Source organism: Cuculus canorus, chromosome 5 (genome assembly GCF_017976375.1).
Source record: "Cuculus canorus isolate bCucCan1 chromosome 5, bCucCan1.pri, whole genome shotgun sequence".
Classification (NCBI taxonomy): domain Eukaryota; kingdom Metazoa; phylum Chordata; class Aves; order Cuculiformes; family Cuculidae; genus Cuculus; species Cuculus canorus.
The window spans coordinates 52,298,229-52,315,388 of NC_071405.1; the positions used below are offsets into that span (position 1 = coordinate 52,298,229).

Here is a 17,160-nt window from a genome sequence, read left to right on the forward strand (position 1 = left end):
AAGAGTCTCCATTTGTACACTATTATCATCTTATTTAGGTGTTCTTTGTGAAATGGTATTTTGAGAACTAGTAACAGAACGTATTCAATGGGAGTCACACAGTACCACCACATTGTTACAGCAGCATCTCAGCTGAAAACCTAGTAAATAACTTCATAAAAAGTTTCCACAAAACATTTGCTTGTTAATTAAAAACAAAGAATCTCACCAACAAACTTTAAGCTTGTTCTATCCTTGCAGATTAGGGCATTAAAGGACTCTCAAGAGCTGCAAATATAGAAGGTACACAGCAATGCAACGTTTTATTTACTTCCTGAATAAGGATCCAAAATATTCGGAAAACACACGGACCTGTTTTGCTCTACAGATACTGTACACACCACAGGAAGGCCTATAGCACAGAGTTTTATTTCTTCTTTTGCATAAAAGGCTGAAGTGTAACAAACAACAAATACTCTCAGTTTAACCACTAAGCCTACTTCTAGAAGCAACACCACTAGCTGAACTTTACCAACCTCATCCATTTCAGCCACAAGATTCAAATACCAACACTTTTACTCACCTATCATTTAATGCAAGAAAAAAACTCAATGAGGAAATCATCCCTATACAGTGTTTAGACAGACAGTTTGCATAGCGCTGTGGTAAGTCTTATAATGATAAGGATACTTACACACTTATTTCGATTGCACAAAAGAGAATAGATTCAAATCCAAATAGAGAAGATGGATGTATTGTATCTCTCCCCACAAAGACCCTCAAATGCAACTGCTATTCTGTACTACTACGCCTAAAATACTAAGAGAGGGCACAGTGCATATGACCATTTTCAGCACCTGCTGCCAGCTTCAGAAGGAGAACAATTCTGAAGTATCCCAATTTTGAAAAATCAGAATCAAACTGGGTACAAAATCCTGAGTAGGCTTGAAATTCTGTATTTGCAAAATGTTTAAGTATAAACATTCATATTTTATTTCAAAGAAGCACAATTAAGAAATACCAATTTACCTTAAACTTCTATGTGTCTCTTGCTTGGCTTATATTAGACAAATACTTGCCATGAACTCCAGTGTGCAGAATCTGCCACTGCCACGCCTGCAAACCAAAGAGTAAAAACATGCTCAATTTTTTTTCTTTTTCGTAATAGGCTCATGGTCAAATCCTTTGCAGAAGTAAATGGATACAAGTCTCAAATTACACTCATTTAAATCTGCAAAGAACTGGAGTCTATGTTCTTTCAAAGAATTAATATTGATTCAAATCACTTTCAACAGCAAACAATTTTCATTAACACTTCACGAGATTTAATATTGGGTCTGTAGAGGCTTTCAAAAATATTTTGTGCAGGTTCTTCTTCATCAGAAGGAAATACTAGCATTGCTGTGAGAATGTTAACTTAGGAATGTCCTGACTTTTGTTCAAATACCCAAATGAAATAAAATCTAAGTATTTCACTGCAAAGCAATTCTTCCTATGGTACTACTCAAGCTCTCTGAAGGTTTTTCATTTGTTATCATTTGCAGGATCATTTGTATATATTTTAGTTTCTTTTTTGCCATTTTAAACCACCCTTCAATATTTTTATACAGTATCTGAAGTATCTGTAAGTAATACAGAAAACCCAGGAAAAATTTCCACGTTAGTGTACAACCTAACACCTATGAAAAAAACACTGATGCATGAACACATGCAGCACCATGAAGCATTATTTTTGGCTGTATACCTTTCACAAATGTAATGCCACGCTTAAAAGGAACTTTGTCTGAAGAAGAAGCCTAACTTGCATTCTTAGTTATGAACATCTGAAGACATTTAATAGAAAGTCTTTTCTACTCATATCAGCAGCCTTTTACTTTACAAATCACCCTCATGGCAGATTTCCTGACCCTGAAACACCCCCTCCAGGGTGCTCGCCTGTGGTGGTTAATGCTCACTGACTGTTGTGCCAGCGCAGCTTCACTTGCTCCTGTCTCCTCCCAAGGCCTTAGAAGCCCTCCATGCTGTGCAAGGTTGGATTCATCACTCCATCTTAGACTTTAGTCGGGTGGCAGGAAAGTAGGATGGGAAGGTTCAATAGTGTCAGTGCACTAAGAACTACAAAGACTCAAGTGCTTGCTTGTAGTTTTAAACACCTATTTTCAGATGTTTTTCATTTACAAACTTCTCCATCAGTTCTTTCCATTCACTTTTCCTGGAAGGCACAGTACAATATCAGCTGGTTTCCACTGCGAGCAGGAGGAGATTCCAAAAACTTCGCGACAAAAACAAGTGCTATAAATACAGTTCGGTCTGTATAAGGACCCTAAATAGACAAAGTCCTCTTACATATCTTCCTAGATTTTCAGGGTTTCTACGTTCTGGTTGGTAGATTCTGGATTTACCTTCTAGAACACTTCACAAATCAAAACCTCACATCAGGAGGTTTTAGAACCTGGCACTTCTATCTCTCAATCCTCACACCAGGAAAGCCTACCAATTTCTTCCCAAACAAACAGCAAGCTTCCCTGTACAGCAGCACCAAAACAGAGCACGTATCAAACGCAATGCAGAGTGCATTCATAAATAAATATACTATGACAACATTCAGTACCTCCCTGTCTAGAACCAAACGATATGTGCCACAGCAGATAACACATGCAAACTATTCTCATTTTTTGGGTCGTATTACAAGATAAGAATGGATATAACCTCTCCATGAAGATTAGATAGAAATGGGGTGAAAATACGAAGCAATAGATCAAGACATTCCTACTGTAGATCCAGTTTAAGTGGATGTTCTTGCCAAATGAATAGACCATAACTCTTTCCTCACCAGCTATCCATGCCCACCTCTTTATAACAAGCCTGAGAAAGGAAATGGTTCAGGTATGATCTAGCTTAACAACAACAACAGGAAAATAATAGTTTTAACCCAGACATGCTTCCTGATTCAATTCCCTGCACAACCACACAGATGTTATTGGCAGCTCAAATGAAAGGGGAAATGCATGAAAGATGGAAAAAGCCTCTTTTAGAGCAATACTAGCATATACTCATACTAATTACTCATGGAACTACGTCATCAATTTTAGTCACTGAATTTTACATAATTATCTATCTACTGATTAATCTTTCCTAAAGGCCTCAAGTGATAAATTTCCATTAGTTCTGTTAAGAAAATGCTATGCTTCTAAGAAAAGTATGCATGTTTTTCCATACAATTCCCCCTTACTGTCCCAATTCTTTGTCAGTGGACTGCCTTCAATATTCAAAAAAAATGTCACTCCCTATCCTTGATTAAACTATATGATTCGGCTATTAAACTCGTAAGTAAATATTTTTCAATTCTCACTTTTCTTTTATTCTTTCTGGAGTTCAATACCTGTAGCTGGTGTTCAACAGCAGTTGTAAGTTTAACTAACCTCAAATATGCACCGGACTTAACTCTAAATTCCTGTAACCTTCTCACATGTCCACCTTAACCTAACTTCATTGTTCAACAGCATGATTATGACATTAAAAAAAGGACTTATTTTCATAAAGAATAAAAGCAATAATGTAAGAAGGAAATAAAAAATTAACCCTTCTTGTGGCATTTCAGGACATTCAAAGTATCTGAAACAGAAGTTAATTTCTAACTTGTCTCCGATCTTGTGAGACCTTTTCTGCAAACAGGATAATAATGCAGTTAATCCAGAATGGATTACTGAGTATTGCTCCTTAAACTCAAGTTATATACAGCAAATATGATTTCCTATCCTTATGCATTTAAAGCATTGTATTTTGCTACATGAATCACTTGAACTCCTGGAAACAGGCAGAACACTATTACCCTTTTTGCACTAGTGGGCAATAGATGCAACACAAATTTACTATATACATAACTCAAAGCACCAGCCTTTGAAGAAACACAGCAAGCAGCTTATCTTAGCTCTGAACAATGTCACTCTTACATACCACCTCTAGAAAGATTTTTACAAAACAGAAGATTTAAATCCCCTAATGTCATTCTACAGCCACACTTTATCTTCGACGTACTCAATGCAGTTAGTGAACACATTTCTCCAGTGTTCTACCCATTTATCATGACATCTTTCACAGAATGGACAACTAATATTTTTTAAACATGCAGAAGTAAACTTCCCACAGGACTTTGAAGCTGCCTAATTGTATTCCTGCTACAAGGCTAAAAGCAAAAATTAACTACAGTACCAGAAAACACTTTAAAGTACAGAGATTGTACAACCCCAATCACTGGCATCAAACAGTACCAAGATTCGCTTTTAACTGGTATTGCAAACTGAGAAATATTTAGATTTTGCTTTTGCTACTTTGTTTTGGCTAGTATAAGTGAAAGGACGTCAACTGAGGAGTCAGAAAGTAGACAAGTGGGAAGGAAGAAAGAAAGGCAGAGGCCTTTGAGAGGATGCGAGAATTGGGAAACATATCAGGGCACTTAAACCAAGCTTAACTTTCAGAAGCTGTATATTCACAATGAATTGCATAGGCTTTCCAGATGAAGACTGAATAACTACTGCAGTGCATGCCTGTTAAGGATGGATCAGAAAATAGCCACATAACAAAGTTGCTTGAGTTCAAGCAGCTCAAGAATAAGATGATCCTCTGTCACCCACCGACTGCAGTTCTCCACCTGCAGACACAGGGTGATTTGGACATTGTTGGGCAGCTGAGATCCTTCAATTTGCTTCCAAAATTTGCTTGTTCCTAATTAGCTTCACATAGCTTTCCAAGGAGGAAGTACACTGAAGACACTGCAGTGGTAGGAAAAAAATAATTCAGACTGAGTTACAGAACATGAGTCTCAAGAATGATTTTAACAAGATATTGCCTGCTGTTTCACAGTGTAACAATGTTTCCCTCACTCCAATTCCAGAAACAAAAGGCCTGATGTCTATTTGCACTGATATTCAAAAGGCAGCAAAATTTTTAAGTGGACAGCATCCCCTAAAAGATGGAAAAAGCATCCTGTAACCTACATCCCTCTTTATCCCTCTCAAAAAATATAATGCCGATGGTAATGGATGATCCAGTTGCTGCCACTATTTTGAGACCACTTCTCCTACTAAAAGAGCATCGTATCAACAGTTTACTACACTGTCAGGCAGCTAACAGGCTTCCTGCACTATTCGTTCACCTGAACTACTACTTAAGAAAAGCAACTGTGAACAGTCATCTCAATGTGTGCAGGGCCTTAAGACAAAGTTTATGCAAACACATAGCCAGGGCAGTCCTAATTACGAATTTCCAGTTCATCCTAACAAGGTATTTTGTACAACCCCATCCCTCAGCACCAACTCCTTATTCCAAACTAGGCTGGTTAAGGCCTAGCTCCTTATTAATCCCCCTTGTCCATAACAAGCAAAGACAGCACTCAGTTCTTCCAGGACAGGATCTAGCTTTCATTAATCTTCATGTCAGACAGTAACAACAGACCTTGTATGGGAAGATACGGGCCCTGACTAATCACTCCCAAAGCAGATGGGACATCAAAATCCTCATCCCAGAAGACGGCAGGTCTTTTGGAGGTTAAAACTTTATTTTTTGGACGCCACTGCCACCCACTACATACTCTCCCTGCAAGACAACTGCCTGCCTCCCTCCCCTCCTGGTCCCTAGACTCCCAACTTGGATGAACAGCATTTTAGAAAAAAAAAAAACCATCCACAAACAGATCACCTTTCACTTGGTATGCCAATCCTCCCCAGAGATGCAGAGACAGACAGACAGATGTAGCAACGGAGACTGTAAGCCCTAGCTCTCAATTCTGCTCTGTAAATGCTGAATGCACACGAAGCCAGCCATACTACCTAGTTAGCTAGCATGCTGCTGCTTGTACAAATATAGAAAGGAGAAAGTGGAACAACCATTTCAGCAGAAGAGATTCCACTAAGCTCTCAGAGAGGGAGGAGCAGGGAGCTGAACGAGCCAAACTGCTTTACCCATACATGGTCTCTGAAAGACACCACTGCTAAGACAAGTTCCTTTACACACACACACATATTCACTGTCACATAGTGCAGGGGAATAAAAGAATTAAAGTGTACAATCTTAGAGGAGTTACTGTTTTGAAATGGGTTCCAAGTCCATCTTGCTTGAGCCCACCTTAGTAATGCAGAAACATCCAACACACTTCAACCAACAGTATATGGGCAGCAATTCAGACACAAGACGAAAATCTCCCTTCCCTGGAATCCCCACATCCACCAGCATTTTAAGAACTCCTGAACAGGCCAGGTCTTCCTTGTTGGTTGTGAATACACATATTCACATGCTAAGCTCTTGGTTTGATAGCCCACCCTCCCTAAATGAATTACAGCAATCTTTTTAGACCCTCCTCCCATTTTAACTATGTTCCTAAACCAGAAGGTATGACCTTTTCCCATTGGTTAATATAAACTACTACCCTGACCTGCCATATTATGTCTGCCTTCCCAGTAGACCTTTTTGCTAGCATTTAAACACAAACAAAACCTTTTTCTAGGCATTCTTAAAACCATAAGAAATCCACTTATATGCAGCATCCTGTCCCGTCCCTTTTTTCCCCTACCTTTTCATGTTCTAGCACTGAAAGACAGCAAAATTAATGTAACAAAAAACCTGAATCCCTAGGTATTCAAAAAAAAAACACCAAAGGGGGGGCATAGTCTGATTTTTTCAGACTGACTACTCAAAAGCAGTTATGTTTATATACAAAAGCATATTTTTTCATAAGATATTGATTATCTTATCCTGCTGCCTATTCCTTATACCTAGTGCATCCCACATAGTTTTGTATCACATGATTACAAAAGTTACCAGAAAAGTTCTCATACAAATAAGCGAAGGTGCAGCTTTCAGCTAAATCAGGAATGTAGTAACCCATTCAGAACTTTGAGAAGTGCATTACTCAAGTAGTTGTGTTAATGTGACCTGCAAGTGGACATAAAAATGCTGGTATTTAAACCAACAATCTCAATATTTTTTAGATTTTTCATGACTGAGATAATGGTGTAGACTCCCTGCAAATTCAGGAAGACATCAGCATACTCCGAATCAGCTGCATACCTAAGCATATCCTGAATTATTTTCCTCACAAAAAAAGGATCAAGAATGCATGTCCTAGTCCTGCTCTAGTGAAAGCAGTCATGAAACACCTATTAAATTTGGTCTCGAATTAAATGAAAACTACTTTAAAATCTAAATAAATTCTAAAGCAAATACTGCATCAGAGAATCCGTGTCATTGCATTTCACAGTGTGGAAGGTGCTAACAGTACCACCTACAGCCAGTCTCTGATAATGATCAAATTCTGGCACTGAATCCACAATCCAGAATGTAATATGGTGGCCTTACAGCACAAATTTCAGAATATTCTCACTTATCTTTTCATAAGTCGCCAAGCATATGATCAGATTTCTAAGTAGTCAAAACTGCTTTAGCAAAGTAAACATACAACACTTTTTCCCTCCAAAGATTTTGCATATTAATCATTTTCAATGCTAGCATCACTTCTAATGTCACTTACAACTTTGTGAGGAATGTTGTTTCACTGAAATTGTGCTAGAGCTTGTACAGTCATGACAATAATGGACTAGACAAAAAAACACACAAAAAACCCAATTATTCACCAGTTTGCCCTGTCAAGATTTTTTTTTTTTTTTTACTTTCTTTACTTTTGTTTAAACAGAAAACGAATTTTTGGAAGGCAAATAACAAGGAGGCACAGGTGAGCCGGCAAAAATATTTTGAGATGGTGCTCTGCTTAGGAATCTAAGACTATAATTACTCTTCCAGTCTTTTGTGCGTACATGAAATGCAAGAGCTAGATGTGACATTCAAAATATGTTCTCTTTTCCTGAAAGACCAATATTTCATTGTTTTCTGAACAATCATTTATCAAAGCTTTATCTCTGCAAAGTCTTAGGAGATAATGTCTGGAGTCCATCTTGTAAATCTCCACGTATAGCAAATTATGAAACATGCTATCATTTTTCTATATAGGCTTGGACACTGTTTGCCAAATATTTAATTCAAACCACAGATTTCATAAGTGACAAACTCATCTGCTTTGAAAAGAAAATAGACATGAATTTTTGCTTTCCAGCAGATTCTGAAGGATTTACGGATAGCAGGCACATGCAGGAATATTTTTTGAACTGCATAGCTTGAGGCAAAAATAGCAGAGAATACTCACAGATTCAGTGAAAACCTGAATTCTAGGTGATGATTCAAGGGCAATAGTTTGACATGTGAAATACCGAAATGTAGCTGATAAGAACTACATAATTTTTTATGTAGTATGCAGTATGAAACAGCCTGCAGATACAAGTAAAAGCTCACAGAAAGAATAATTTTGAGGGAGGTGAAGAAAACACCAAGGTCCTAAAAACCTCAAATTAATTTCAAGTAAAACCAATATAATACAGCACAGAACTCCACCTGAGTTTTTATAAGAATTGGGAGAGAATTCAGTTTTGAAAGAACACACAACCTGTGACTCAAAAAAAATGTCTGCAAAGGAAAGCCTGCTAGGTATCATAAAAGCATGACATTGGATACTCAAAACACTCATCTTCTGTCGTCAAGATCATTCAAAATCTCCTAGAAGTGTGCTGCTAGAAAGGACAAAGAACCCAAACTGCCTGCTCGTTTGCATGAAGTTCAATAATATATGTCAGTTATTCCAAGTTATATTTACAAGTAATTTAGTTAAAACAATGTGAAAATTCCAGAGAGAGATTATTTTAAGCTCAGTTCACACAATAGTCTACCTGGAACTTTACCACCACAAGCCAAGCCATCAGGTCAGTTATAAACCTAAATAAACACCTGAATAAATACACACTCTTTACAAAAGCTTGCTGATTGTCAGTTTGCTGCTAGTACTCTGCCTCTAACAGAGCAACCAGTAAACCAGCTTATCTTCTCTAAACAAACAAACAAACAAACCAAACCCCCCCAAAACACAGGCCATGATATACTGAGAATACTGAAGACAGAAAGGTGAAATGTATGCATGGGAAAGGAGAAGACAACTTACAGACGATGATTCCACTTCCAGCACAGACCTTTCACACACATGTACCTGCAGACAAACTGTATCACTTAAACTCATTTTTTTTTGCTGAGAGTTGAAAAACTACTGAAGTCTTCTACTCAGCTATCCAGTTGCATACTGTTCATCCTCAGAGAAGTTAGCAACAAAGCCTTTGTGCAACAACACACAGAGCTAAAATGGCTGGAAGTTTTATGCTGCTCAAGATGTCAGAAAGAGGACTTGCTTTACCTGGGACGATGACTGTGCCATCCTGCACTGCTGTCAAACAAGTAACTCTGCTCTATCACAGTTCAGACTTTTGAGCCATTTATCCCTACAGCATAGCATTTTCAGACTAATTTCCACTGAAGTTTTAGAACAGTTTACATTCTCTCCCTTGCTCTATCCAAATTTCCTGCTTTCACCTAACATATTTTTTAGTTTTATACGCTTGAATATACTATCAGGCACAAACAAGATGATGTTCAGTTAACATTGGGGAAATCTCTTGAAAAAGTTAATGCTACAGCTTTCTCTTTTCACTGTAATGTCCCAAACACAAAGTGTCTTGGCAGGAGAATCTAAAACAGATGTAGACAGCAACAGCAGACAAGATGGTAACTTGCATCCTTTCGTATATTACAAGCATCTCTAATGACAGGACGAAGGGCAACCAAACTACTTTTCTGCAATCAAGATAATCTCTCTTGCCTCAAGGAATGTTGTAATAGGATCACAATTCAAGATACTGTGTTGTGATACTTCAGGAGAAACACCCATTAGAGGGTCTAGATGATTTTTCTCAATTTACAGCTCCCGTTCTAACAAACTCTGAAGTATTTTACTCTGCTTTGATTTATACCAGTTGTTTCCCCTGCCAAATAACTGATCCATGTATAAAAATTATAATTTCTTACCCGAAGTCAGTTACCAAAGCAGTGAATAACTGCACAATCTTGGGGAATGGTAAACTAAAGGACGAGAAGCAACACTGAACTCAACTATATTGAAATAAAACATTTAAGGCACTCACGGTAAAACCAATAAATAAGAATGAAGAAACAAATCTGCTGGACTACTGCTGCTGTTTCAGTAGCAAAACTCACATTACAACTTGGAAAACTGGACTGCCTCACGGACATATCACTCAACAAGTCTCTACAGTGAGTTCTTAGATAGCAGAGTTAGAGACTAATAATCAGGAAATCTCAAAACCAAGGAGAATTTGTATGACTTCCCAGCTAGCCTAAAAAAATATGTGGCAGAAGACCCAGAAGACAAACAGATGAAATAAAGAACACAGCAATTGATAGTCAATAACCACATTTCAGAAAAAGATGTAAGAAATAGTTTAGGATCAACCTATTCATAACAAAGTTTCTTACTAAGTTCAGTGTTTTACTTAATGCAATGCAAGTTTAAATACTTGAAGAACCACACAAACATCTATCCTTTATGAAATTCAACTAGTTCAGGACAATCATGCTTGCAGAAATGTCAAAAGAATAGTTAAATATATTATAAATATTTATTTCATGTTAAAAAGCCATAATTTGTTTCATCTAATGATTCTTCAATTGATGTAAAGGTTACTTAAAGAACCTTGCAAATTATGAGTTCATTATTGATGACATACAACTACTGCATATCTATGATATAGACACCTTTCTTGCTTTTCCCTTTAGAGCAGTAGTGCCAAGCACTGTCTTCAGAATCCCTACTCTTAGCAGAAGAAATAAGTGTTAGACACCTTCTGCCCACCATGCCACGATAATCTTAAAAGCACACCAAGTTTTGAAGAACTAGCAAAAAGCTGGATCCAAGAAGAAGTACACAGTACTACGGTGAAGATGTTCTACTAGATCTCCCATTGTGAAAGAAAGGCCATTTCTTCTCATTATTGTAAGTCATATAGTTTTAAAACCAAACTACCTAACACAAAGATCTTTATGTTTTAGTGTTCATGATTTTATGACAGTCAGTTTTCAATTGTCTGCTCTTCCACAGACACTGAGCTATTGCTTGCTTCCACATGTAAACACAATCTCCTAAGCCTGCCTCTATTAATTTGTTTCATAAACAAAAAAGAAGCAAAGACATAAGGGCAAGCATGTAACTAAGGAGGCAAGAGCTGGGACTAATTTTTCTCTGATGCAACATTCCCATTTGTCAGGGAAAGGGAAAACATAGTTACCCAAGAACAATCATTCAGAAAGGGTGAACATACTCCACAAAACAGCACAAGCTTTCTCAGAATAAACATGAGCAATAATTCTGAAAGTGATCACAGGCTGGAAGAGAATAGTAAGCACCTTAGGGAAAAAAAAATCCTTTACATCATTGTATTTTAAACTCCCTGTTTGGGGATTTTACTGACATATACATCTGTTCCCACATCCCCGATTAGAGGTAAGAATTGTGCTCCTGCCCTAGAGACTCTTCAACAGCAGGAATGCTACTGATAGTATTAAGCTGCAGGATGCAAACTGCACCCACCTTAAAATTTCATAGCTCAGTGTAAAGACATAAGTAGTGTTTTTGAACGCCTACCAAAGCAGCAGCACTTCCAAGAAAGCTGCCTCCTAAAGGCTTGGGAGAGACACCACTCTAGGAAGTACAGTGTCTCACAGTATGCAGAACTCCCAAGCACACAGCTGGAGAGAAGAAAAAAAAAAAATATGTGGTGGGTTTAACACAGATAAGCAATCTGAGTACGGTGTAGTAAAATCTATCTGATGAACTAATCTACAGAAAAACAACAGAGAAGACAGCAAAAGGCATGAGGACATAATTTAGCAATTACAGTGATCACCAGTACAAAAAGTAAGACTGGACAGGCAGGCAGACACACAGCAAATAAATAAGTCCAAACTCTTGGAGACCACAAGCAAAGCCTACTTCAAGATATAAATCTCAACCAAATATTTCTTTAAATCCAGTGATCTTCTGATGAAACACACCTAATGACCACACTCAAGCTGTAACATTTGAAAAATGCTCCCCGACAGCTTCTGGCAGAAAAGAGTGCCTGTGCCTTAAAGGTAAAAATGTCTGGGCCACAATTCCTCAGGAATTTAAAGGAGTGAAGGCTCCACGCTTTATTACAATGCTGCCCCTCCACTTCCTACTCATAAACAGCCCTATAAAAATCTCATGCTGTTATCAACTTTCAATGCTTCTTCACGTATTTATCATTTTACGATCAGTCTCTGCTGGTTTTTATATTTCTTTTCCTGCTTCATTCCAACAGCTTTCTCACACTGGAGTCTGCAAATCCTCACTCTGTGCTGAACTCCAATTCCTCTCCTTGTGCTTCCCGCACACCCTGCTCGCCTCCACCCCCATCTATACCGCGATCCCTCCCTCCCTCACCGTGCCTGCGGCGATACATAACCGCACCACAGGTTCCCGGCACCACCCCGGGGCGGCTCCGTGCCGGCCGGACTGACGGCGGCTGCAGCCCGGGGGGGCCGCTCCCCGGGCTGCAGGGCCCCCACGGAGCGCCCCCCTTTTCCCCCGGGCCGCGCCCGAGGCACTGTCAGCACTCGGATCGGACACAATCCCGGCGGGGCAGCCATCACCTCAGGCCCAGGGCGCGGCCCCCCGCGGGCCGCGGCCCCTCCGTGTCGCGGGCGGTCGGGAGCGAGGCGCCCTCCCTGCGCGGCGGGCTGCGCCGCGGCCCAAGCGACCGAGCGGCGGGAGAAGGAGAGCCGTTACCTGCGCGAGAAGGAGAGCCGCTACCTGCGCGAGGCGGATCGCGCTCCCCGCGGGCGCCGCTCCGCGCCTGCCCAGCCCGAGCTCCTCCTGGTGGCCACCGCCCTCACCTGCCCCCGCGATTCGCCCGCGTCCCTCTCGCCTCCCTGCGCCCCTCTCGCCTCCCTGCGCCGCCTCAGGCCTGCTCCGCAAGATGGCGGCGCTTCCGGGAGACACCACTGGAGGCCGGAGGCCGGGGGGGAGGGGGCGGGACGGCACCTCCTCCTCCTTCCCCTCCCACCCCCAGCCAGCCGGCATCGCCCCGCTCCCCCCCCAAGCTCCCCTGTGTCGCGGCGCTTAGTGCGCTCGCCCGCCATGGGGGTGGCGGAGGTGCTGGGAGCCGCGGCGGCGCGGCTGCTGTTTTACCCGACGCTGCTGTACACAGCAGCGCGGTCGCTGCCGCCCGGGTCCAGCCGGCCCTGGTTCCACCGCATCGACGGCTCCGTACTGCTGGGGGCGCTGCCGCTGCGGGGCCGCAGCCGCAGGGTAAGGCAGGCGCGGCGGGGCGGGGCAGGCGGTGCCGGCGGGGCGTGACTGTGCCTGTGCCTGTATCCGCAGCTGGTGGCCGAGGAGAACGTGCGCGCCGTGGTCACCCTCAACGAGGAGTACGAGACCCGCTTCCTCTGCTGCTCCGCCCAGGTGAGACCTCCGGGAAGCGTCTCTTGCCCCTTGTCCCGGCGCCCGAGAGGCTTCGGCCGCCTCCCGCCGGAGTCTGGCGGCGACCGCCGAGTCTTCTGGCTTCTTCCCGCCTCGGCCGGCCTTTCAAACCAGTAAAACGTGAGGATGTTACGGTTCTAGTGGCCGAAGGGAGCCTTAGATCCACACGCATCGCTATGCGAATACAAAAATGCGTTTTGTTTCGGGAGAAGATACTAGCTCCCCTCCTTTCTTTTAACCAAACCGCATCTTTTCAGTTCCCTTTAACTTATTTCTGACAGCCAGCACTAAAGTTTTCATACATCTGATTTAAAGGGTCGTGGGAGCAAAATTAATCTTAATGGAAGATTAATTGACACTAGGATAAAGCAGAGAGCTGGTACCAAGCATATTAGACTAAACGTTATTAAAAAGACCAGGCGTTCCGAACTGGACACACAGCATGATGAAACTTGAATGTTTGAGAAGGCCAGGCTGGAAAAAACCACCTGTGAATAAATGAATTGACAACTGAAAACAGTCACGAGAGCGCAGAATAGACAAACCAAAAGCATCCTGTTTGTCTGAAGTTCAGAAAACCAAAGAGCTGTATAAAGATCTGCCTGAATGACAGAAGCCAGTAATACTTTCTTAATTTGACTCCTGTATGCCGTGCTGATTAAAATGATATGCTTAGAGAAAATTATAAGGTCTGGGCCTCCTTCATTGCCCCAGGGGCTGGCATTCAAAGTCTGCTTACAATGCTGCTGAATTTCCCAGCTGCCTCAACACGTTCTGGGTTTTCTTTCTGAAAAAAAACCCAACCCATCACCACAATATCACAACACTTAACAGATTGTATCTGCTGTGTCTGTTTCAGGAATGGGAGGCAATGGGAGTGGAGCAACTGCGTCTCAGCACTGTGGATCTAACTGGAGTCCCCACCTTGGAAAATCTCCACCAAGGTGTTGAATTCATACTGAAACACCGAGCCTGCGGTAACAGTGTCTACGTGCACTGTAAGGCAGGACGCTCCCGCAGTGCCACTGTGGTGGCAGCATATTTAATTCAAGTAAGAAGGGTTCAGTACTCAATGGGGTTTATTTTCATACACTCTGGGCAAGCTTTCATACACTCTGCCAGCCTTTACAATTTCCTTTTGCTCAAGAAACCCAAACATGTAGAGATACATTAATATTCCATGATTTTACAGAGTCTGGACTGGAGACCCACTTGAACAGAGGTAGATAGCAAGGCTCCAAACTTACACTGCGGTTTTGTAGAACATGGCAAATGCCAAGTAAATGAAGAAGCGAAACTTAATTTGCTGAACAGTGGTCTAAGCTTTCTTTGATAATCTAATTTATCTTTATGCACCTTGTTCATCTGTGTTTACAATACTGTCAAGATAATGCTTCGTGGAAATGAGTGGTGAGGCTGCAAAGTAGCTGCCACTGCAAGTAGTCTTTTCATCTGTATATATAATCTGCCCCTGCAGCTCAGTTTTTAGCACAGACACTGGCAGAGATGTTCTGATTTTATGGGAAAGAGACTGATGCCGCAGCAAAGCTCTGGAACACATGGTCTGCTGACAGCTGTTGCTGATTCTGGCAGCCCAGTCAGACTTCAGGAAGCTGTTTAGTTTACTGGGCCATTAATGTAGTAAGTTCTCAATGAGTTTTGAATGTTTCTGCTGTTCTTAATTCATTTATAGAGGAACAGATTGAGATGGTAATAACAAGTCACTTATGAGGGTAGGTCCACTGAGCAGGTAAACATCTGGTTTTGTTGTTCAGATTTTTTCCATGGTTATCTTAAGTGGCAAACTATTCCAAGCATTTTGGTAAATACAATTAAGGATCAAGAGAAGGGGCTTTGGTTTTCAGAGTTTCTCTATAGACCCAACTAGGTAAGCCAGCAGTTGGAACAAAATCCTACCTGTGGCTTCTTCTGTTGGTCTTAGTGCTCCCGGGAAAATTTTTCCTTAGTGCTGAAGGGAAAATTTTCTCGCTAGGTGCTGAAGTGCAATGGGAGTAGTAGCATAGGGGCAAGCTGCCCTTTTTCTATGGCCTGGTGGAACTAGGACAGGAAACTATTCACAACATGATGGTAATATGAGTGAGAGAGAAAACGCAGGTCCCAGGCAGCAACCATGCCTCATGAACTGAGGGACTCTTCCTGAACTTGCATCGACATCCAGGCCCCTCTGAAGGGAAGATGAAGTAAACAGAAGGGACAAAAAAGCAGGTTATCTAACAATCCTAATGCTGCCTGTAGCCTCCAGGAAGGCTCCGTTAATTGGTGCAGGTTTGGAATGTTTTTCACTTGCAGGGTTTCTGCCTTTTCAGCTGCATCACTGGAGCCCTCAGGAAGCAGTAGAGGCTATCGCCAAGATCCGTCCCCACATCCTTATTCGGCACAAGCAAGTCCGGGTCCTGGAGACCTTTCACAGGAATGTGATTGCTGGGACTGCAGACTGTCAGTAAGAATTATCAAAATCTTTGTCTTGGCTGCTTAATCTTAATGATCTAATGAAGGCTTACACATGGTACCTGACCATCAATAAAGACATTTCTACATAAATTACAGTAAATCATAGAATGGTTTGAGTTGGAAGGGACCTTAAAGATCATCTACTTCCAACCCCCTGCCATGGGCTGGGACACCTAGCTCAGGCTGCCCAAGGCCCCATCCAACCTGGCCTTGAACAATTCCAGGGATGGGGCATCCACAACTTCCCTGGGCAACCTGTTCCACTGCCTAACCACCCTCATTGTGAAGAAATTCCTCCTTATGTCTAGTCTAAATCTGCCCCTCTCCTGTTTATAGCCATTGCCCCTAGTCCTATCACTACATGCCCTTATAAAAAGGGGAAGCTGGGCTGTTTCATTAAAGCTTGCTTTCCTTACAGCTAATCCCTTAGTTCTCTTGGAGCCCCACAGTTCTTCTCTCCCATATACAGCATCAGTACTGAGCTGAGATGCAATCCACAGGAAGTTCTATAATATTTGCAGCAATGGAAAAGAAAAGTTTGTCTCAGCAGAGACTTTATTCAGGTTCTTACCCAAAGGGTTACAGTGCCAACAGAAAGGGGTAGGATGAAGTGGTCTTAATGTGTCTTTCATCAATAGTATGATTACAGGTGGAGATTCCTGTACAATAAAGGAAGCCAATGCTCATAAAAATTATCTCCCTCTTTATGGCAGGTGATGACAGAGCAGTAAGCAAGTTCTTAGTTTGTTACCACTCCTCTAGGAGAAGTGCTGTATAATACTAAAGGTCTCAGGGTCAGCTCTGAAATCTGTCTCCTGTAAATATTTCTGCCAGTCCCTCCTTCTGCAGTAGGGACATAGGAATGTTTAAATGGGGATGTCCATGGAGGACATGGTGCACATCTAACTGTGACTGACATGGCAGCAACACACGGTCTCCCAGGGAGGTAAAACTAGCAGTCTGCCAAGGAGGACATTGTCCATATGCTATAGGATTTGTCATTGGCAGACTGGTGCCAGGCTAAAAACCATTTGCTGCAGTTTGGGCCTCAAATACAAGCAGCTTATCAAGGGATCAAAGTAATAGCATTTAGTCCATCCTGAATCTAAGATGCAGCAGTTCAACTTTAACAGTGCTATGTAAAAGAACAGGCCCAAAGCCAGAAAGCCTGTACTTCCTCTGCACAGGTACAGAGTATGGGGTCTTTACTGGATGTTGTCAACTTGTAGTGATTGGGAGTGATGCTGAAGTTGGCGGGTGCC

The 17,160-nt window shown here is 41.7% G+C and overlaps 2 protein-coding genes across 15 annotated transcripts in view; one reads left to right on the top strand and one right to left on the bottom strand.

Annotated features, from left to right (window-relative positions):
• Positions 1–12,956, bottom strand: part of CELF1 (CUGBP Elav-like family member 1) — a 58,060-nt gene extending 45,104 nt beyond the window's left edge. For 6 of the 13 annotated variants that reach the window (XM_054068576.1, XM_054068574.1, XM_054068573.1 and 3 more), the window contains exon 1: positions 12,734–12,934. The gene's annotated coding sequence lies outside the window, so the exon portion shown is untranslated. Of the gene's footprint in view, positions 1–1,008; positions 1,096–11,566; positions 11,666–12,733 lie in introns of those variants that run through there. The other 7 variants (XM_054068575.1, XM_054068572.1, XM_054068570.1 and 4 more) reach the window with 5 other exon arrangements.
• A 33-nt stretch (positions 12,957–12,989) lies between these two features.
• On the top strand, positions 12,990–17,056 carry PTPMT1 (protein tyrosine phosphatase mitochondrial 1). 2 transcript variants are annotated; one of them, XM_054068585.1, is made up of 4 exons: positions 12,990–13,255; positions 13,328–13,408; positions 14,286–14,477; positions 15,737–17,056. In XM_054068585.1, exons 1-4 carry the CDS (start codon positions 13,085–13,087, stop codon positions 15,782–15,784), a joined length of 492 nt encoding a protein of 163 aa, XP_053924560.1. In that variant the 5' UTR covers positions 12,990–13,084; the 3' UTR covers positions 15,785–17,056. The 2 variants fall into 2 exon arrangements, with proteins under 2 accessions (XP_053924560.1, XP_053924559.1); XM_054068584.1 differs by having other exon boundaries at positions 12,991–13,255; positions 15,754–17,056.
• The last annotated feature ends 104 nt before the right edge of the window (positions 17,057–17,160 follow it).

Excerpts from the sequence above, each read along its gene's own strand:
- PTPMT1 (XM_054068584.1), top strand. The coding sequence starts at position 13,085 with ATGGGGGTGGCGGAGGTGCTGGGAGCCGCGGCGGCGCGGCTGCTGTTT. Across the intron at positions 13,256-13,327 it reads TGCGGGGCCGCAGCCGCAGG|CTGGTGGCCGAGGAGAACGT; the intron begins GTAAGGCAGGCG and ends CTGTATCCGCAG. Across the intron at positions 13,409-14,285 it reads TCCTCTGCTGCTCCGCCCAG|GAATGGGAGGCAATGGGAGT; the intron begins GTGAGACCTCCG and ends TGTCTGTTTCAG.